Source organism: Gopherus evgoodei, unplaced genomic scaffold, assembly GCF_007399415.2.
Source record: "Gopherus evgoodei ecotype Sinaloan lineage unplaced genomic scaffold, rGopEvg1_v1.p scaffold_118_arrow_ctg1, whole genome shotgun sequence".
Taxonomy (NCBI): Eukaryota; Metazoa; Chordata; order Testudines; family Testudinidae; genus Gopherus; species Gopherus evgoodei.
This window is the reverse complement of record NW_022059781.1, coordinates 25319-42278: the sequence shown is the minus strand read 5'-3', so window position 1 is coordinate 42278 and position 16960 is coordinate 25319. Positions and strand designations below refer to the sequence as shown.

The 16960-nt window shown below is 56.6% G+C and overlaps 2 protein-coding genes across 4 annotated transcripts; one reads left to right on the top strand and one right to left on the bottom strand.

The window, feature by feature from the left end:
- Positions 1-4535: 4535 nt before the first annotated feature.
- On the top strand, positions 4536-6289 carry LOC115639756 (protein CutA homolog). 2 transcript variants are annotated; one of them, XM_030542702.1, is made up of 7 exons: positions 4536-4576; positions 4698-4772; positions 5013-5161; positions 5323-5382; positions 5537-5582; positions 5752-5801; positions 6045-6289. In XM_030542702.1, exons 2-7 carry the CDS (start codon positions 4755-4757, stop codon positions 6142-6144), a joined length of 423 nt encoding a protein of 140 aa, XP_030398562.1. In that variant the 5' UTR covers positions 4536-4576; positions 4698-4754; the 3' UTR covers positions 6145-6289. The 2 variants fall into 2 exon arrangements, with proteins under 2 accessions (XP_030398562.1, XP_030398563.1); XM_030542703.1 differs by lacking the exon at positions 4698-4772 and having other exon boundaries at positions 4537-4576.
- A 211-nt stretch (positions 6290-6500) lies between these two features.
- LOC115639755 (PHD finger protein 1-like) lies at positions 6501-16893 on the bottom strand. Of its 2 annotated transcripts, none has more exons than XM_030542701.1 (15): positions 16836-16893; positions 13717-13920; positions 13558-13639; positions 13131-13226; positions 12939-13048; positions 12473-12621; positions 11143-11238; positions 10806-10874; positions 10603-10726; positions 10188-10255; positions 8778-8924; positions 8244-8379; positions 8050-8153; positions 7909-7968; positions 6501-7471 (listed from the first exon to the last, which is right to left on the bottom strand). In XM_030542701.1, the coding sequence occupies exons 2-15, from the start codon at positions 13903-13905 to the stop codon at positions 7159-7161; spliced, it is 1743 nt and encodes a 580-aa protein (XP_030398561.1). In that variant the 5' UTR covers positions 13906-13920; positions 16836-16893; the 3' UTR covers positions 6501-7158. The 2 variants fall into 2 exon arrangements, with proteins under 2 accessions (XP_030398561.1, XP_030398559.1); XM_030542699.1 differs by lacking the exon at positions 16836-16893 and adding an exon at positions 15215-16007.
- Between the last annotated feature and the right edge of the window lie 67 nt (positions 16894-16960).

Sequence of the window (16960 nt, the reverse complement as noted above, 5' to 3'; positions counted from 1 at the left end):
CACAAGGCAGGATTGTGTGTCGGCGTAGAGTATGGTGCACTGGGCTGTGTGCGTTAGGAGATATTAGAGGAGCATATTTTGTGTTGGTGTGTTTGAGTGCATTGGGAGCATATTGTGTTGTGTGATGGAGGTTAGAGTGTGTTGAGTATTAGGTGTGTGTGTTGTAGTTCATGAGGGGCATGGTGTGTTAGGACATATTCAGAGTGGTGGGATGTGTGTTAAGGAAGGTGCATTGGAGTGGGTATTATGTTATGTTAGGGGCATAGTGTGTATTCAGGGATGTGCATTGTGTGTTAAGCATTAGGGAAATGTTGTGGATTAAGAGAGACCCATCAAGAGACATTTGGGACCCTGGCATATCATGTTCACTGGGGCCCCACCCTCACCGGGGCGAAGCTCTGGAACTACTCGATATGAAGCCAGCCAGGACTCTGGGGAAGCCTCCTCTCTCTGAGCATAACTTCAAGTCAGCGGGACTGCTATAGGTACCCACATGACTGCACAGTATGCCAACATTTTTATGGCTGACTTAGAATAACTCTTCCTCAGCTCTCGTCCCCTAACGCCCCTACTCTACTACATCTACATTGATGACATCTTCATCATCTGGATCCATGGAAAGGAGGCCCTTGAGGAATTCCACCAGGATTTCAACAATTTCCACCCCACCATCAACCTCAGCCTGGACCACTGCACACAAGAGATCCACTTCCTGGACACTACAGTGCAAATAAGTGATGGTCACATAAACACCACCCTATATCGGAAACCCACTGACTGCTATACTTACCTACATGCCTCCAGCTTTCATCTAGACCACACCACACGATCCATTGTCTACAGCCAAGCTCTAAGATACAACTGCATTTGCTCCAACCCCTCCAAACACCAACAGGATCTCTATCAAGTGTTCTTAAAACTACAGTACTCACCTGGTGAAGTGAAGAAACAGACTGACAGAGCCAGAAGGGTACCCAGAAGTCACCTACTACAGGACAGGCCCAACAAAGAAAGTAACAGAACGCCACTAGCCATCACCTTCAGCCCCCAACTAAAACCTCTCCAGCGCGTCATCAAGGATGTACAACCTATCCTGAAAGATGATCCCTCACTCTCCCAGACCTTGGGAGACAGGCCAGTCCTTGCTTACAGACAGCACCCCCAGCCTGAAGCAAATACTCACCAGCAACTACACACCACACAACAAAAACACTAACCCAGGAAACAATCCCTGCAACAAACCCCGTTGCCAACTCTGTTTCCATATCTATTCAAGGGACACCATCATAAGAGCTAACCACATTAGCTACACCAGGGGTTCTCAAACCGGGGGTAGGGACCCCACAGGGTGTTGTGAGGTTATTACATGGGGGGTCACAAGCTGTCAGCCTCCACCCCAAACCCCGCTTTGCCTCCAGCATTTATAATGGTATTAAATATATTTAAAAGTGTTTTTAATTTATAAGGGGGGGGTCACACTCAGAGGCTTGCTATGTGAAGTATCACCAGACAAAAGTTTGAGAATCACTGAGCTAGACCATCAGGGGCTCATTCACCTGCATATCTACCAGCGTGATATATGCCATCAGGTGCCAGCAATGCCCTTCTGCCATGTACATTGGCCAAACTGGACAGTCTCTATGCAAAAGAATAAATTGACACAAATCAGACATCAAGAATTGTAACATTCAAAAACCAGAAGAACACTTCAGTCTCCCTGGACACTCAGTAACAGACTTAAAAGTGGCAATTCTTCAACAAAAAAACTTCAAATAGACTCCAAGAAACCGCAGAACTGGAATTAATTTGCAAATTAGATGCCATCAAATTAAGCCTAAATAAAGCCTGGGAGTGGATGGGTCACTACAAAAAGTAATTTCCCCCCTGCTGATACACCTCCTTGTCAACTGTTGGAAATAGGCGACATCCACCTTGATTGCATTGGCCTCGTTAGCACTACAAAAGTAATTTTCCTTCCCTTGATATTCACCCCTTCTTGTCAACTGTTGAGAATAGGCCACTTCCACCTGAATTGAATTGGCCTCGTTAGCACTGATCCCCCACTTGGTAAGGCGACTCACATCTTTTCATGTGCTGTAATATTTATACTGCTTACTGTATTTTTCACTCCAGGCATCTGATGAAGTGGGTTTTAGCCCATGAAAGCTTATGCCCAAAGAAATTTGTTAGTCTCGAAGGTGCCACAAGGACTCTTCATTGTTTTCTCTGAGCATGTCTCCAGGCCAAGAAGCTTACACAGTTTTGAACTTCCTGGGTCTGACCCCAGAGCATTCAGCATCCCCACCCACATTGTGTGCTTCCTGCAGCAAGTCTACCTGGGTGGGGCTCCTGGAGAAGCCAGAGGGTCCTGCACCCCAACTCCACAGTCAGCAGTGACTCTCAGCCAGACGGTAAAACAGAAGGTTTATTAGTCAACAGGAACACAGTGTAGAACAGAACTTGTTAGCAGAGAAATAAGTAAAAAGAACAGGAGTACTTGTGGCACCTTAGAGACTAACAAATTTATTCCAGCATAAGCTTTCGTGAGCTACGGCTCACTGCTTCGGATGCATAGAATGGAACACACAGAGAAATAAGTGACTTTCAGCCAAGTCCAACTTGATGGGAAGGGAGCCCAGAGCCAGAGCTCTGGTCCTCTCGCTGCACCCCAAGCCAGCTGAGACTGACTCGCTTCCAGCTGCCTGGCCTCTGTCCTGCCCATTGCTCCTCCTCCAGCTTTTGTCTTGCATCCCCCGCCTGGATCTCAGGTTAAGAAGGGGTGGCCATAGCATCTATGCAGGCAGCTGGAGCAACCCCTGCAAAAGTCACACAGGCTTATTCCCACCACCTAGACATAATAGAAAGGGAAACTGAGGCACACACCGCATTCATGCAAAACAGTAAGACTCACATAGGCATACATACAACATAACAAGGGTGAATCCTCACTATGTAACACCCCAGTTACAGATTTTTTTATGGGGGGGGGCTCCTGATCTCAGGCCCTGGCACAATTGCCCCCTCAGCCCCTGTTTGGATGTGTCCTTTCGTGATTTAGGGGGCACGAGGGTTGTGTTGTGTACTAGGAGTGTCGGTGTTTGAATGGATGTGTTTCTAATGAGCCCTAGAGTCATCCCCCTGCAGCAGCTCATTCTGGCCCCTTACCTTGATGCTGGGGGCAGGCCGTGCCTGGACCTCGGGGTTCCCATTCCCATCCCAGCTCCAAGCAGCCTCTGGGGATGGGGAGACCCTGGGCACTGTTAACCCCAAACCTGTGGGATGTGGCCTAGTGCCCCATAAGGAGATGCTATGGGCAGGGCCAGCTCTAGCAATTTCACCACCCCAAGCACGGCGGCATGCTGCAGGGGGGCGCTCTGCTCCTCGGCGGTCCTGCAGCTCCGATGGATCTCACGCAGGCTTGCCTGCGGATGCTCCACCGGAGCCATGGGACCAGTGGACCATCCGCAGGCACGCCTGCAGGAGCTCCACCGGACCTACCTCCCGCCCTCCGGGCAACCTGCAGAGGGCCCCCCGTGGCATGCCGCCCCAAGCACGTGCTTGGTGTGCTGTGGTCTGGAGCCGGCCCTGGCTATGGGGATGAGCTTACCCTGCCACAGTTCCTCCCCAAAATGTCACAGCTTGGACCCCTATCAAGGGGAGCTGGAGCACTGTCAGTGTGCATCTCTGGAGTGCTGAGGGAGTGGGGGTGCTAGATCTGGTGTGAGAGCAGGGATCAGAAATTCCCAGGGCTGGGGTGCTGGATGTGGTGTCAGGGGAAGTAGCATTATAGCGAGGGGATGGGGTCAGGAACCTGGATTCTGTCCCAGTTTGAGGAGTGGAGTGGGATCTAGTCGGATGGATAGAGTAGGATGGGCTTGGATCTAGGACAAGTGGAGCAGCAGCTGGACCTGGGTCACTGCTCTCTCTCCACTTAGCAATGGCCCAGCTGGGAGTTCCCTGCTCACTTAAGCATCCAGCCCCTGGAACTGAGAGGCAAAACTATTTGATTAGGGATTACTGAGACGGTTGCGTGTCCGGATTGAGGGGCACTGGCAGAGCTGTGGGGGCAGGACTGGGTAGTAGGGGGCTGCAGTCCGGATTGAGGGGCACTGGCGGAGCTGTGTGTGTGTGGGGGGAGTGGGGGGACGACCAGGACTCAGTAGTAGGGGTCTGTGGGTTGGGAGTGAGGGGCACTGGCAGAGCTGGGGGAGTGGATAACTAGGACTGGGTACCAGGGGGCTGTGGGTTGGGAGTGAGGGGCACTGGCAGAGCTGGGGGAGTGAATAACTAGGACTGGGTACCAGGGGACTGTGGGTTGGGAGTGAGGGGCACTGGCAGATCTGTGGCACGAGGGAACCCAGGGCTGGGAGAACAAGGGGCTGCATTCGAGATTGAACGACCCCACCGAGAGACAGGTCCTCCCTGATGATATAGGAGACGGGAGGCACATGGGGTCGGTGGGACATGGTCCCGTGACTCATGGGGCGGGGTTTAGGCAGCAGCATGCTGCTGTCCTGGGTCACGTGAAGGGGGAGGGCGGGGCCAGTGCAGATTGCAGCAGCAGAGCCGGGGGCAGGTAGGAGCTGTAGTGTGTGTTTGTGCCCGCGCAGTGCCCCAGGCCTTGCAGGGGGTACTCGCCCCTCGCAGGCAGGCCTGCCACTAGGGGAGCTGGCTCAGTTGGCTGTTTGCCCTTGCAGGGCTGGTCACAGTCCCCTGAGCTGAGTCCCGCAGGACGGTGGCAGCGACACGCGCCGATGAAAGCTGCCTGCTGCGTGAGTAAAAGCCTGACTGCTGCTGGCCCCGTGTGGGTCTACGCCTGGCCCAGCGCTGAGATGCAGCCGCCTCTTGGAAGGAGGTGTTCAGCGGCTGTTTACGCTGGCGATGCAGTACAGCACAGCACACCTCCTAGTGCTAACCTGGGGCAGCACTGACTGCGGGGGGAGGGTTTCCCTAGCGAGGCCCACCCCAGTCCCTCAGGTCTGGCCCTTACTCTCATTGTCTCTTGGCCGCAGGTGCTGTTGCTGTCCCTGTTGATGGTCTCACTGCTCCGAACCGTGTATCAGCGTTTCTCCTCCATGGCGGCTGAAGCCTATACCCCTGGGAGCCTGTCAGCTGCCTTCGTCACCTGCCCCAATGAGAAAGTGGGCAAGGAGATTGCAAGGTGGAGCTGGGCTCTATCCCCAGCTCTAGGAGGGAAGTGGGGGGCCAGTGGGTTAGAGCAGGGGCTGGGAGCCAGGACTCCTGGGGTCTATCCCAACTCTGGGAGGGGAGTGGGGGACTTTTGAGCATGAAGGACACTGACTGTATTTTTGTCCTGAGTAGGGCGATGGTAGAGAAGCACCTGGCTGCCTGTGTCAACATCATGCCTCAGATCACATCCATGTGAGTGCAGGAGGCAAGTTCCCAGGCTCTATGGTCACTGCAGTGGGCTTGGAATTGGGACGGGAGGAGTTGGGGGACTGGCCTGGCCTCCCTGACTGGGGCAGGCTTTCTTTGTGTAACCCTTTCACCAGCTCCCCTTGCTGGTTTCTTTCAGATACGAGTGGAAGGGGAAGATCGAAGAGGACAGGGAGGTGCTGCTGGTGAGGGGCCATGTGGGGAGGGTCGCTGTGGAGTGAGGCATAAATCCCCTGCCTGTGTAGGCAGTGGGGAAGCTCTAGAACCCTGGGCTCTGCCCTGCATGTTGGGGTGGGGGGGAGGGAGCAGCCAATGGAACCCCCCGCACACCTTTCACCATCTCTCTCTCCTCAGATGATCAAAACCCGGAGTTCCCAGATCCCAGCGCTGACCGACTTTGTCCGGTCAGTCCATTGTCATTCTGTCTCCACCCTGTGGGAGCTTGCTGGTGGGGATGGGCCTAGGGAATTTCTGGAATGGGGGGTGGACTCTCTCGAGAGAAGGCTGAGAGTGTGTTGCAGGACAGTTGCTTGGGGAGAGGACATGAGGGGTGTGTGTGGCAGGGGCAGAGTGGTGAATCCCTGGGGGGTGTTACTGGGGAATCCTTGCCTGCTCCACCTCCTCTGACTTCCCCCATCTCCCTACAGGTCCGTGCACCCATACGAAGTAGCAGAGGTGATTGCGCTGCCCATCCAGCAGGGAAATGCACCATATCTGCAGTGGGTTGGGGAGACTGTGCCAGAGTGAGACCCCCCTACCCCACAGCAGGGGACAGTCTGCCCCTACCCTGCCTCAATTTCCCCTGTCCTGAGACACCACAGGAACAGGACTCACCTCCGTGGAATTTTTTTGGGGGGATGGACCTGCAGCCAATAAACTGCCCCCCAATGCACCAAGGTTCACTCCTCATTCACAGCACACGCAGCCCTGGTGTACTGGGAGGGCGAGATGTCGCCTGGGTTCCAGGACTCCTGGGTTCCCTTTCTGGCTCTGAGGGGGAAGCATGGAGTCGTAAGGGTGGAAGCTGGCCTCCTGGGTTTTAGCCCTTCCTGTGACACAGCAGCCTGTGGTGCCTTCCCTCCAATGACCAGGCTGAGTCTGGCTGCAGCAAGCTCTTTATTGCAGGTATCAGTTTGTACAGTCAGAGTGGCGGTGGTGACAACAGCATCAGCACACAGGGTTGGGGGAGAGGGCACAGCTGGCCTGGGGGGAGGGGAACATATGCCATCTGTACAGCAGATTACAAGCAGGATGGATGACTGTGCTGGCAGCACCCCTCTCCTCCCAGGCCTTGGGGAGCTGTCACCTCCTAGTCCTGTGCCCCCATTCTGCCTTGGACAGCCCCACTGTGGCAGGGTGCCTCAAGCTCTGTCCTCCCCCCATCACACTTCTTTAAATAGAATTTTTACAGAATAATAAAAAACAGAACAAGAAAATAAACCCTTTGAATACAATGAAGTATTTGCCTGGTGAGAGCAGGGAATGCCCCCGCCCCCCCATCCATCCTAGGGCCCTTCTTTGAGCAGGACTAGGCAGTTCCTGCCTTATATCCAAGCTGAGGGTGAGAGTCCCCACTGCTGTCAGAGAAGGACAAACCCATCACCTTCCCAGGAGAGAGGCCTGACACTGCACTCTGTCCTGGGGGCTCCTGGGAGTTGCACTCTGCTCAGTGTGTGTGTGTAGGGGGGGGAGAGAGAGAAGAAGGCCAACAACTCTTTGCAGCCCCAATAGAGGGGCTGTCTCTAGCACTTCCCCTCCCACTCAGAACATGCCCCCTCCACCCCATTCCACCAGGTACTGGACAGTGCCATCGAGGGTGACCCTGCGGGCCAGGATGCGGACAGCCTCCCCACGAGCCAGGCGCCCCATGGCTCCAAAGTAGCTGCTGCTGGTGGGGGCAGGACCTGGGCACAGAGCACTGGAGGAGGAAGGGGAGGCTAGGGGCTCCAGCTGGTGCTTGGTGGTGGGGGCTGGGTAGTTTGCATGGGGCAGTGGAGTGTGGGCAGGGGGATGCTCAGGGCTCTCGCTCTCTGGCGCAGGTGCTTCACGGGAGTCCGGGCTGGCAGTGGTGCTCCTGTATAAAACAAGGTGGATCAGGGGAGCCTGCACCATGAAATGCTTCTCCCGCCCCAGTCCCAGCCCAGGGCCTGCTTCAGAAAGTACCTGCAAAGCACTAACCTGGGTGGAGCTTTCCCCATCCTGGCCCGAACCACTTTTAGAACCCCTTTCTACCCAGCAGAATCAATTCTAGAACGGTCCCTCTCTGCCCTCTGCCTGCTCTAGAACCACTTAACAACCCAGTCTGTGGCATAGAGAACACAGCCCTTGTTCTAGAATGTCCCATTCCTTGCCCTGGAGTAGATACCATCCCTTGGGGACCTGCCCTAGAAACTGGCCTCTGAGCTACTTCTAGGAGAGAGGGGCTGCTCTCCCAAAAGCACACCCCACTGCAGCACAGGCTCTGGAGAAAGTAATGCCCTGGGAGCTGCCCCTGTCCCTGCCTCCCCTCACCTCAGGGTCCGGGCAGTGTTAGCAGATGGGTGGAAGGAGGCAAACATCCTGATGGGAGCACTGTGGGCGAGAAAGAGCGAGAAATGGGGTGAATGGAGGGCTGGACAGGGTGGCACCCCCACCCTGCCGGTCCCTCCTCACCTTTCCAGGCAGCGGGCGTCAGTGCGGCGGAAGTTGTAGGTGCTGGAGGTGCCACTGTAGCCACAGTATGTCTGGCTAGCACTGACTGGGGTCTCCACCACCTCCTGCAGGGATGGACAATCAGTGGGGTGCCCAGGGAGGGTCCCCAAAGCCCGGGGGTGGGTCCTGGGGCAATGCGGGAGGCTATGGCGTACCTGGGTGAGGGCTCTGTCCAGCTGCCACTTCTCCCTGCTGCTCCTCAGTTCCATGGTGTCTGTAGGTTCTGGGGGGACTTTGCGCCTCCGTAGCCTCCGGCGCCCTGCCCCACTGCTGCCCTGCCCTGAAAGGAAGCTGTAAGAGACCCTCCTTATCTGCACAGCACGCAGGGGGCCGCGCCTGCTCCACTAGGAGCCCAAGAGGACTGGGTCAGTGACCCTGATAGGAACGGGGAGGCAAGGTACAGAGACCTGCCAAGGCCCTGGGCCCCCTCCTGACAATACTGTATCTGCTGCTGCGGACCTAACTTGGGCCCCACAGACTTCCTCAGGGGGAATGCGGGGAGGGAGCTCCCAATGTCCTCTCCCTCAGTTCCTCATCACATCATCTCAGTGGTGTCCCTGCACTCCCACCCGCCATGCCCTCTCCCCTGTCTCTCCACCCCTATACTGCCCCCTAACCCCCTGCTAGAGCCCTGCAATGGTGGCTGAATGTGTGGGGCAGGAGGAGTTGGGGCAGCTGAGGCTGCTCACCTGCTGTCAGTAAGAGGGGGCTGCCCCTGGGGCTGCTGAGCTGTGGAGCCACCATGGCCCCCAGGGCACTGAGGTGCAGGAGGTGGCACTCGTATGTGGAGCCCAAAGAGACCCTTCCGCTTCTTGATCTCCTTCCCTGAAATAAACCTGGAGAAGAAGAGAGACCAGACTCAGATCTGCAGGGCAAACAGCTCCCAGGCAAAAGCATCAGTAGTGGCAATGCAGGGGTGTGCAAGAGCCTGCATGACTGAGTGGGTGTGCTGTGAGAGCCCGTGAAGACAGGTGTAGTATCATGTGGGTGCTAGGGCATGGCAGTGTGTGCATCGGCTAGCGTGGTTCCAGGTGGGTGGAAGAGTGCGGAGAGGCATGGAGGGGCATGCAAGGGCTGGTGCACATGGGAGTGGGTGTGAGGACATGGTGGAGCATGTGAGGGCCAGTGTGTGTGCAAGGGGGCAGTGCTATTCAGTGAGGGTGCGAGGGAGTAGCAGCACATGAAAGAGCTGGCATGGTCCCAGGTGAGTGGGAGGTAGTGGCAGAGCATGCGTGGGACAGCAGGGTGCAGCGTGCAAGGGGGTAACATGATGCCGTGTGGGTGCAGGGGCATGGCAGATAGGGTGACCAGATGTCCCGATTTTATAGGGACAGTCCCGATTTTGGGGTCTTTTTCTATATAGGCTCCTATTACACCCCCCCACACACACCCCCGTCCCTATTTTTCACACTTGCTGTCGTCACCCTAATGGCAGAGCATGTGATGGCCAGCATAGTGGAGTGTACGAGATGGTGCATGATTCAGAGATGGTGCAAGGGAGTGGCAGCACATGCAAGTGCTGCTGTAGGTCCAGGTAGATGCCACGGCATGGCAGAGTGTGCCGGGGCAGTGTGATTCAGCGTGGGTGCGAGGACATGGCAGCACACGTGAGGGCCGGCTTTAGGAAGTGCGGGCCCAATTTGAACAGTTTCGATGGGGCTCTGGCAGGGAAAACAAAAAACAAAAACAAAAACCCCACGTTAAAAAAAACATGTGGGGCTTGTACTCACTGGGCAGTGCTCTGAGTCTTCGGCAAGTCACTTCGGTGGCAGGTCCTTCACTTGCTCCAGATCTTTGGTGGCACTGAAGGACCCGCCGCCGAAGTGCCGCCGAAGACCCAGAACAAGTGAAGGACCCACCGCCGAAGTGCTGCCGAAGACCCGGAGCGCCGCCAGGTGAGTAAAAATTAAAAAGGCACCTCTAGCCAGGGAAGAGATTCTCACGGCGTGGGGCCCGATTTGGGGGAATTGGTGGAATTGGCCTAAAGTCGGCCCTGCCAGTGTGGTTCCAGGTAAGCGAGAGGCAGTGGCGGAGCATGGCAGGCATGTGGAAGCAGGGGCCACACAGGCAGAGCAGAGTGTTACAAAAGCTCCTCCCACCTGTCTTTGTGGCTGCTCAGGGCACTCAGCAATTGGCTGTACCGATCCCTCTTGGGTGTATCTGAGAGCTGCAAGGACCAAATGAGAATGGATGAGAGATCCGTGAGGGCCATGGTCCAGAGACCCTCCATTGCCTCCTCCATCTGCCCCCACAGCATATCCGCCCAGCCAGCCCTTAGAGTCCCTTCCACCCCATTCTATCCTCTCACTGGGTACCTGTCACCCAGGTCCCCCACCTCCCTCTCTGTCCCACTCCTTGCTCACCTCTCTCCCCCAGCCCTGTCCCCTTCCCCCTGCTCCCCATTCCTGCAGCCCCATTCCCCACCACTTCCCCCTGCTCCTTCTAGCCCTGTTTCCTTCCCCCCACCCCTCACAGTCCACTTTCCCTGCAGCCCCCTTCCCACACACAGCCCACCTCTCCCAGCAGCAGGTTGTCCCAGTTCTCGCTGGCAAATGGCAGAATCTCCCGCTCAAAGTCAAAGTATTTCTTTTTGCAGCAGATGCTAAGATGATAGAGAATGAGATGGGCCACGTCCACCCTATGGGGAGAGCGGGAACGGTCAATTCTGGCATGGTGGGGACATGTATTGGAGATGTGGAGGAGGGAACCAGACTCACCATCTCAGGGGAAGTCTCCGTACGCTCTCAGGGCCCCCAGTGCAGACACAGCACTCAAAGACATAAAATCTGGAAGAGATCCGAGGTGTGTGAGGGGGGAATTAATCCTGGATCTCAGGGACCTCTCCCCGCATGTGCCCTCACCTGTCTGCGTAGGGGAGTGAGAGGATCTCACCTCCCCACCCCTGAATCTCCCTCTTGTTCTCTCACCTATGTCCACAGGGTAGTGGGGTGAATCTCACTTCCCTCCTCAGTCCCTGCATGTCCCCTCACCTGTTTCCACAAGGGGCAGAGTGGATTTCAGCCCTCCACCTTGAGTTCCTCCATTCCCCCTCACCTGTCTCCATAAAGCAGTGGCTTGCTCAGACACTGGGTACATGCCTCATGGAACCACTGGGCACAGCTGCAGCATTGCAACATCTTCAGGTTCCACCTGGGGGAGAGAGGGAGGCTGAGTGAGCACATGACTGAGGGGCAGCCTGCCAGGGACCCAGCACCCTCCCAAATAGAGAGAGAAAGGAGTTCACCTGAGGCATTTGCTGATCCACTCCAGGCACCACCCAGTTCTAGAAATGCACTCCTCTCCACCCCATGAGCAGCTCCAGAAACCAGGACTTTGGAGCAGAGCCCAGCTCCGGAGCAGCAGAGCTGCAGGTTTTTAGCTGGAGCAGAGCTGGCGCACAGCTCCAAAGCCCTGCGAGAAACCTACCTTCTAGTCCAGAAACCCCATCTCATCAAGCCTAGAACAATCTCTCCCCCTTGGTGGAAGCTGCTGTAGAAACCTACCCCCTCCAGCACACAACTCACTGCAGAAACTTCATCCAAGTCTACAGCCACTCAGTCTGGAATTTGTACTGGAAAAATCTCATGCTGGAAGCTGTTTGGGGAATTTGTTTTACAAGGATCATCCTGCTCTAGTAACACCCAGCCTGGCTCAAGAAAAGAGCCTACCCCAACACAAGCTGCTTCACGGACCTGTAAAAACCTGACCTGACTTTATAAACACTGTGCTACTCCCATGCCAGAAAAATCCAAATCCAGAAAGCACTCCAGACTCTTTTCTAGAAACTGTATCTAACTTCAGAACCCAATCTAGAAACCACTAGTTCAGAGCTCACTTCAGAACCATCTTCCCAAACCAGAACTGGTCACAGAAAAAAGTTCCTCCCATATTTAGCTATTATAGAACCCCCATCCCACCATGGACTTTGCTGTGGAGACTTCATTCAGTCACAAGACCACTTCTAGAAACCATGCTCCCTGTTCTGAGCTTGCTCTAGAAATCTCTGGCTCCAACACCTGCTCTCGAAATTGACCTCCCTGTATGAAGCCTGCTCTAGAAACCTCTTCCAAGTCCAGAACCTCCTCCCAGTCCAAAGCTAGCTCTAGAAATCCAAATCATCTTGCTGGAGCTAGATAAGTCTCCTGATAATTTCTCTCTCAAGTTAGAAACCCCTTTGGGGCAGAAGCAGTGGATAGGTGTTACCTGCTCTATCAGGATCCAAATTGAGGGGCCTAATTGCAATCTAGATCTGATATCCTGCTGCTCAAGACACCCACTTTGGCAGGAGCAGGAACATTCCTGATTCCTGCTATTCGTCACAAAGAAGCAGATGCAAGGGCAAGTGCTGACCTCAGGAATCTGCAGGACCAGAAGGGGAACTTACTCTCCAGGGCCTCCACAGTAGCAGTAACACTGCTGCCGATTGGTCAGGTGTGCTGGATCCCACTCCAGAGCCTTGAGCTGATAGGGCAGCACCAGCTTCATGCTCAACATGGCCTTGGCATAGGGGCCTTTCTTGAGTGCACCACCCCTCTGCCAATGAGAGAATAGAGAGAGGGCGTGTGAGACAGGCTGGACACAAAACAAATAAATCCATCCACAGAAGGACAGGAAGGGGGGTGGGGGGGCTTGAATCAGAGGGATGCACCTGCTGGGGGGAAAGGGACTCATAAGGGGATGGGAATGAGAAAGGCTAACTTGCTGGCGGGGGAGAGCAGGAGTTGGGGGGGGCACTTGCTCTGGAGGGGACAATGGGAATCAGGACGCCCCACCCCCTTTTTATCAAAGGCGTCACTGGGGACACAAGGGGATGACGTCTGGTCTCCCACAGCTACCAGCCCCATGCTCACCTTGGTGGCCACAGCGAAGACACACTGCCGGCACATCCATGCACCAAGCACCCCAGCCCCATCGCTGCTCGCATCCAGCACTCTGGGCAGGTGACACTCCTGATGGTAGGCTGCAAGGGAAGAAAGCTGATGAGAGAAGAAAGGGGGTCCCAAAATGGCCAGGGGATGGCGGAGGAGGGGAGCACCACTTACTGTGCCCACATTTCTCACACCGCACCAACTGGTTCTCTGGGCTTACGGACTCCGAGTAACACACGCAGCAGATCTGCTCCTCTCCAGGCACGGCGGCTGTGGGAGAGAATGGAACCTGTCCAATTAATGCCTTGCTGGGGGCAGCCCAAGACTGGGATAGCAGGGGGCTGCAGGCTGTGAATCAGGATTGAGGAGTACCGGTAGAGCTGTGTGTGGAGGGAGCCCAGGGCTGGGGTAGTAAGAGGAGGGGCAATGGGTTGGGAATAAGAGGCATCAGCAGACCTGAGAGGGCTGTGGGTCAAGACTATGGGGCACTGGCAGAGCTGTGGGGGGTGGGAGTCATGGGACTGTGGGCCTGGAGTGAGGGGCATGGTGGCGGAGCTGGGGCTGTGGGCTGACAGCGAGACATCAGGACTCCAGTGCTCACCAGGGTTAATGTCCTTCCAGAGCACCAGGAACTGGGAATTGTCCTCAAACTGCACCAGGCAAACCTGCCGTGAAGCATCCACCTGCCAGAGCAGAGAGGAGTGAGTGCGGGGACAGTCAGAGGAGGTGGCCCTAGTGTGTGTGTGGGGGCTTCACTCACCTTCTTGATGGTACCCAGATAGAGCAGGCCATCGGTCCAGCGGGCCAGCACATCCTGCCCCTCCCAGAAGCGGGGCCGGCTGGGAGCCACAGAAGCGACCAGGGCAGCCGGGCGTTTCCAGGGGCCGGAGGTCAGGCGGGAGCTTGTGCGTGTCACCCGGGAAGTCTGAGCAGGTGGCTCGCTCGCCATCACATTGTGACCAATCTGCCATGTGAGGGGAGATGGTCAGTCACCTGCCAGAGCTCAGGCAGAACCCAGGATTCTTCATTCCTAGCAACTGCATCCACTCCTGTGAGTTTCCTTTACATAGCAAGGAGGCATATTCTGTGTGAGAGGAGGGTCATAGATCTGGGGAGCTAGCCTTGGATATGGGGTACCATTTATTAGGGGACTTCCAGAGTGAAGAATGTCTCAGAACCAGGGGTCATTTCTTGGAGGGAGATTAGAACTAGGGAAGGATTCTCTAGGGGTGTCTCAGACCTAAGGGGCCTGATCTGGGGTGTCCCAAATTCAGGGGGCCCTCTCTGTGGTATCTCAGATCTGGTAGACTGAACACTATGGTGACTGGGATCCTGAGTTGTCCTCTCTGGGAGGGGCTGGGATCTGGGGATCTGTCAGATTCAGGGGATCTGCTCTGGGATCTGACAGTTTCTCAGATCTGAAGAGCCCAGTCTTGAGGGTCTGAAATTCAGAAGGTCCACCCCAAAGTGTCTGGGATCCAGGAATGTCTTGGAGGTAGGGGGCCACTTTCAGGGGGTCTGTGATCCATGGATGTCTTGGATTTGGAGTAATCTCTCTGGGGGATCTAGAATCTGGGAGTGTCCCAGATTCGGGAGGGCCTCTCTGTGGATGTCTGGGATCTGGGGGTGTCTTAAATTTGGGGGGCATCTTTGGGGAGTCTGGAGGTGTCCCAGGTTCAGGGGGCACTGTTTTGGAGGTCTGGGATCTGAGTGTCTTAATTTGGGAGGGATCTCTCAGGAGGATCTGACATTTGGGGTGTTCCAAATGTGGGGGGCTCTCTGGGGGAACTCTGTGACCTTGGGAGTGTCTTGGATTCAGGAGACCCTCTCTGGGAGGTAAAAAATCTTGGATTTGGGGGGTCTCAGTGAGGGGCTGAGATTTGGGGTGGATCTGGGGGCCCACTCAGGGATGGTTCTGGGGCAGTCTCTGATTCAGGGGCCCCGGGATCTGAGGGTGTCCTGGATTTGAGGCCCCTCTCTGGAGTGTCTCAGATTAGGGGGCCTTCTCTGAGGTGAGTCTGGGATCTGGAGGTGCCTCAGATTCAGGAGGGCCCTCTGGGGTGGGTCTGGGATCTGGTTTCGCTCAGACTGAGGGTATCTCAGTTGTGAGAGCTTTCAGGTGTGGCATGAAGGAAGTCTGATTTGGGGGTGTCTCCTTTTGGGGAGAGGATGGAGGGGCTCTCTGTAGCTGGGCAGCCCATCTCTCTCCTCTGTATGGGGGAGGGGGTGCTCCCTCCCTCAGCCACTCCTGCCCTTACCAGGTCTCCGAGTCTCCTGTGAGGGTGGGGGCCGGCTCTCTCCCCTCCCCAATCTGGGGAGGGGGGCTTCTCACGGCTGAGGAGGCTGCCCCGGCCCTCAGGGGCTAAAGAGCAGGCCCCTCTGCGGCTCCATCCTAGAGCTGAGCCCAGTGACGCAGCAGCAGCAGCCGCCAGAGCAGGGAGGAACGAGGGGGGATGCGGAGAGACGCTGGGGGAGGGGACCCCCCCTAACACCCCCCCTCCTGGCGCTGCCTGTAGAGCAGGCCCTCGGCACCCCCCTCAGGACCCCCCCTCCTCCGGATCTGCACTGACAGTGGAGCACAGCACTAGACAGCTATGGTGGGGGTGATCTCCACCTCTTATGATCCCAGTTCCCTGCGCCAGCCAGGGTGGGATCATGTCCAGCTCCATCTAGAGGGGCCAGGCCCTGGAATCCTTTCCCAGTGCCCTGAGCCAGCCAGTCCCAACCCTGGGCCACAGCGGGAAAGGCCCCGCATCTTCTTCTGCAACCAGCCCTGGGGTCCCTCCTGTCTCCTCCCTGCCCGCCAACGATCCCATTCTGCCCCCCTCCATAACTTTGTGCATCCTCTTCCCTGCCCTGTCATCCCCTTCAGCAACCCTCTGCCCTGCCCTGCCCTGCTGTTAACTGCCCTCCAGCTGCCTCTTTCCCTTCTCCAGGCCCCTTCCCTCTTGGATCCACCCTCTCCTCTGTCACTCCTGCCCCCCCAGCCCCTGCCCACCCTCTACTTCTCCCCTTCTGCCCCCTCCACATTACTCTCCAATGTCCCTTGCTCCTCCCTCTCCTCCCAGTCAGCCCTACTCCTGCCCCTCCCCCCCTTTGACTGCCTCTTTCACCCCTACCCTTCTCCCCCCACCCTGTCATCACTACTCTTACTCCTCCCCATTGCCCCTTTCACTCCTACTCCTGCCTCTCCCCCCGCCATCAGCCCTTCTCCTGCCCCTCACCCACTGCCCATCACTCTACTCCTGCCCGTACCCCCATCACCCCTACTCCTGCCTCTTCACTGCCTCCTTCACTCCAACTCTTGCCCTTCCCCCACTGCCCCTGCCACCCCTACTCCTGCCCCTCCCCGACTGCCCATCAGCCCTACTCCTGCCTCTCCTCTCAACTGCCTGTCACCCAGACTCCTGCCCTTTTCCCCATCAGCCCTACTTCTGCCCCTCCCTCACTGCCCATTACCCCTACTCCTGCCCCTCCCCTCAACTGCCCATCACCCCTACTCCTGCCCCCCTCAACTGCCCCTGCCACCCCTACTCCTGCCCCTCCCCGACTGCCCATCAGCCCTACTCCTGCCTCTCCTCTCAACTGCCTGTCACCCAGACTCCTGCCCTTTTCCCCATCACCCCTACTCCTGCCCCTCCCTCACTGCCCATTACCCCTACTCCTGCCCTCCTCAACTGCCCGTTACCCCTACTCCTGCCCCTCCCCTCAACTGCCCCTGTCACCCAGACTCATGCCCCTCCCCCACTGCTTCCTCCCCCAGACTCATGCCCCTCCCCTTCTCTCCCCTCAGCCCAAGGCCCTAAACCCTACTCCTGCCACTCCCCTAGCCCCGCCCCCAGGCTGCCGTTGGCCGGTTGGCGCGTGCCTTCTACTAGCCTCGGTTCTTGCAGCGCGCGGCCACAGCGGCAACTCCACTGGGTCATGTGTGGGTTGTTGGTAAGAGGAGGCCGCCGATTGGTCGGGACTCGGGATGAGCCGGCCAATCGCGAAGGTGAAAACAG

Coding starts and splice junctions, on each gene's coding strand:
- LOC115639756 (XM_030542702.1), top strand. Junction 5,383..5,536: donor ATGCCTCAGATCACATCCAT/GTGAGTGCAGGA, acceptor GGTTTCTTTCAG/ATACGAGTGGAAGGGGAAGA. Junction 5,802..6,044: donor GCGCTGACCGACTTTGTCCG/GTCAGTCCATTG, acceptor ATCTCCCTACAG/GTCCGTGCACCCATACGAAG.
- LOC115639755 (XM_030542701.1), bottom strand. CDS start 13,905: ATGGCGAGCGAGCCACCTGCTCAGACTTCCCGGGTGACACGCACAAGC. Junction 13,640..13,716: donor ATCTGGGTACCATCAAGAAG/GTGAGTGAAGCC, acceptor CTGCTCTGGCAG/GTGGATGCTTCACGGCAGGT. Junction 12,622..12,938: donor TCTTCGCTGTGGCCACCAAG/GTGAGCATGGGG, acceptor TCTCATTGGCAG/AGGGGTGGTGCACTCAAGAA.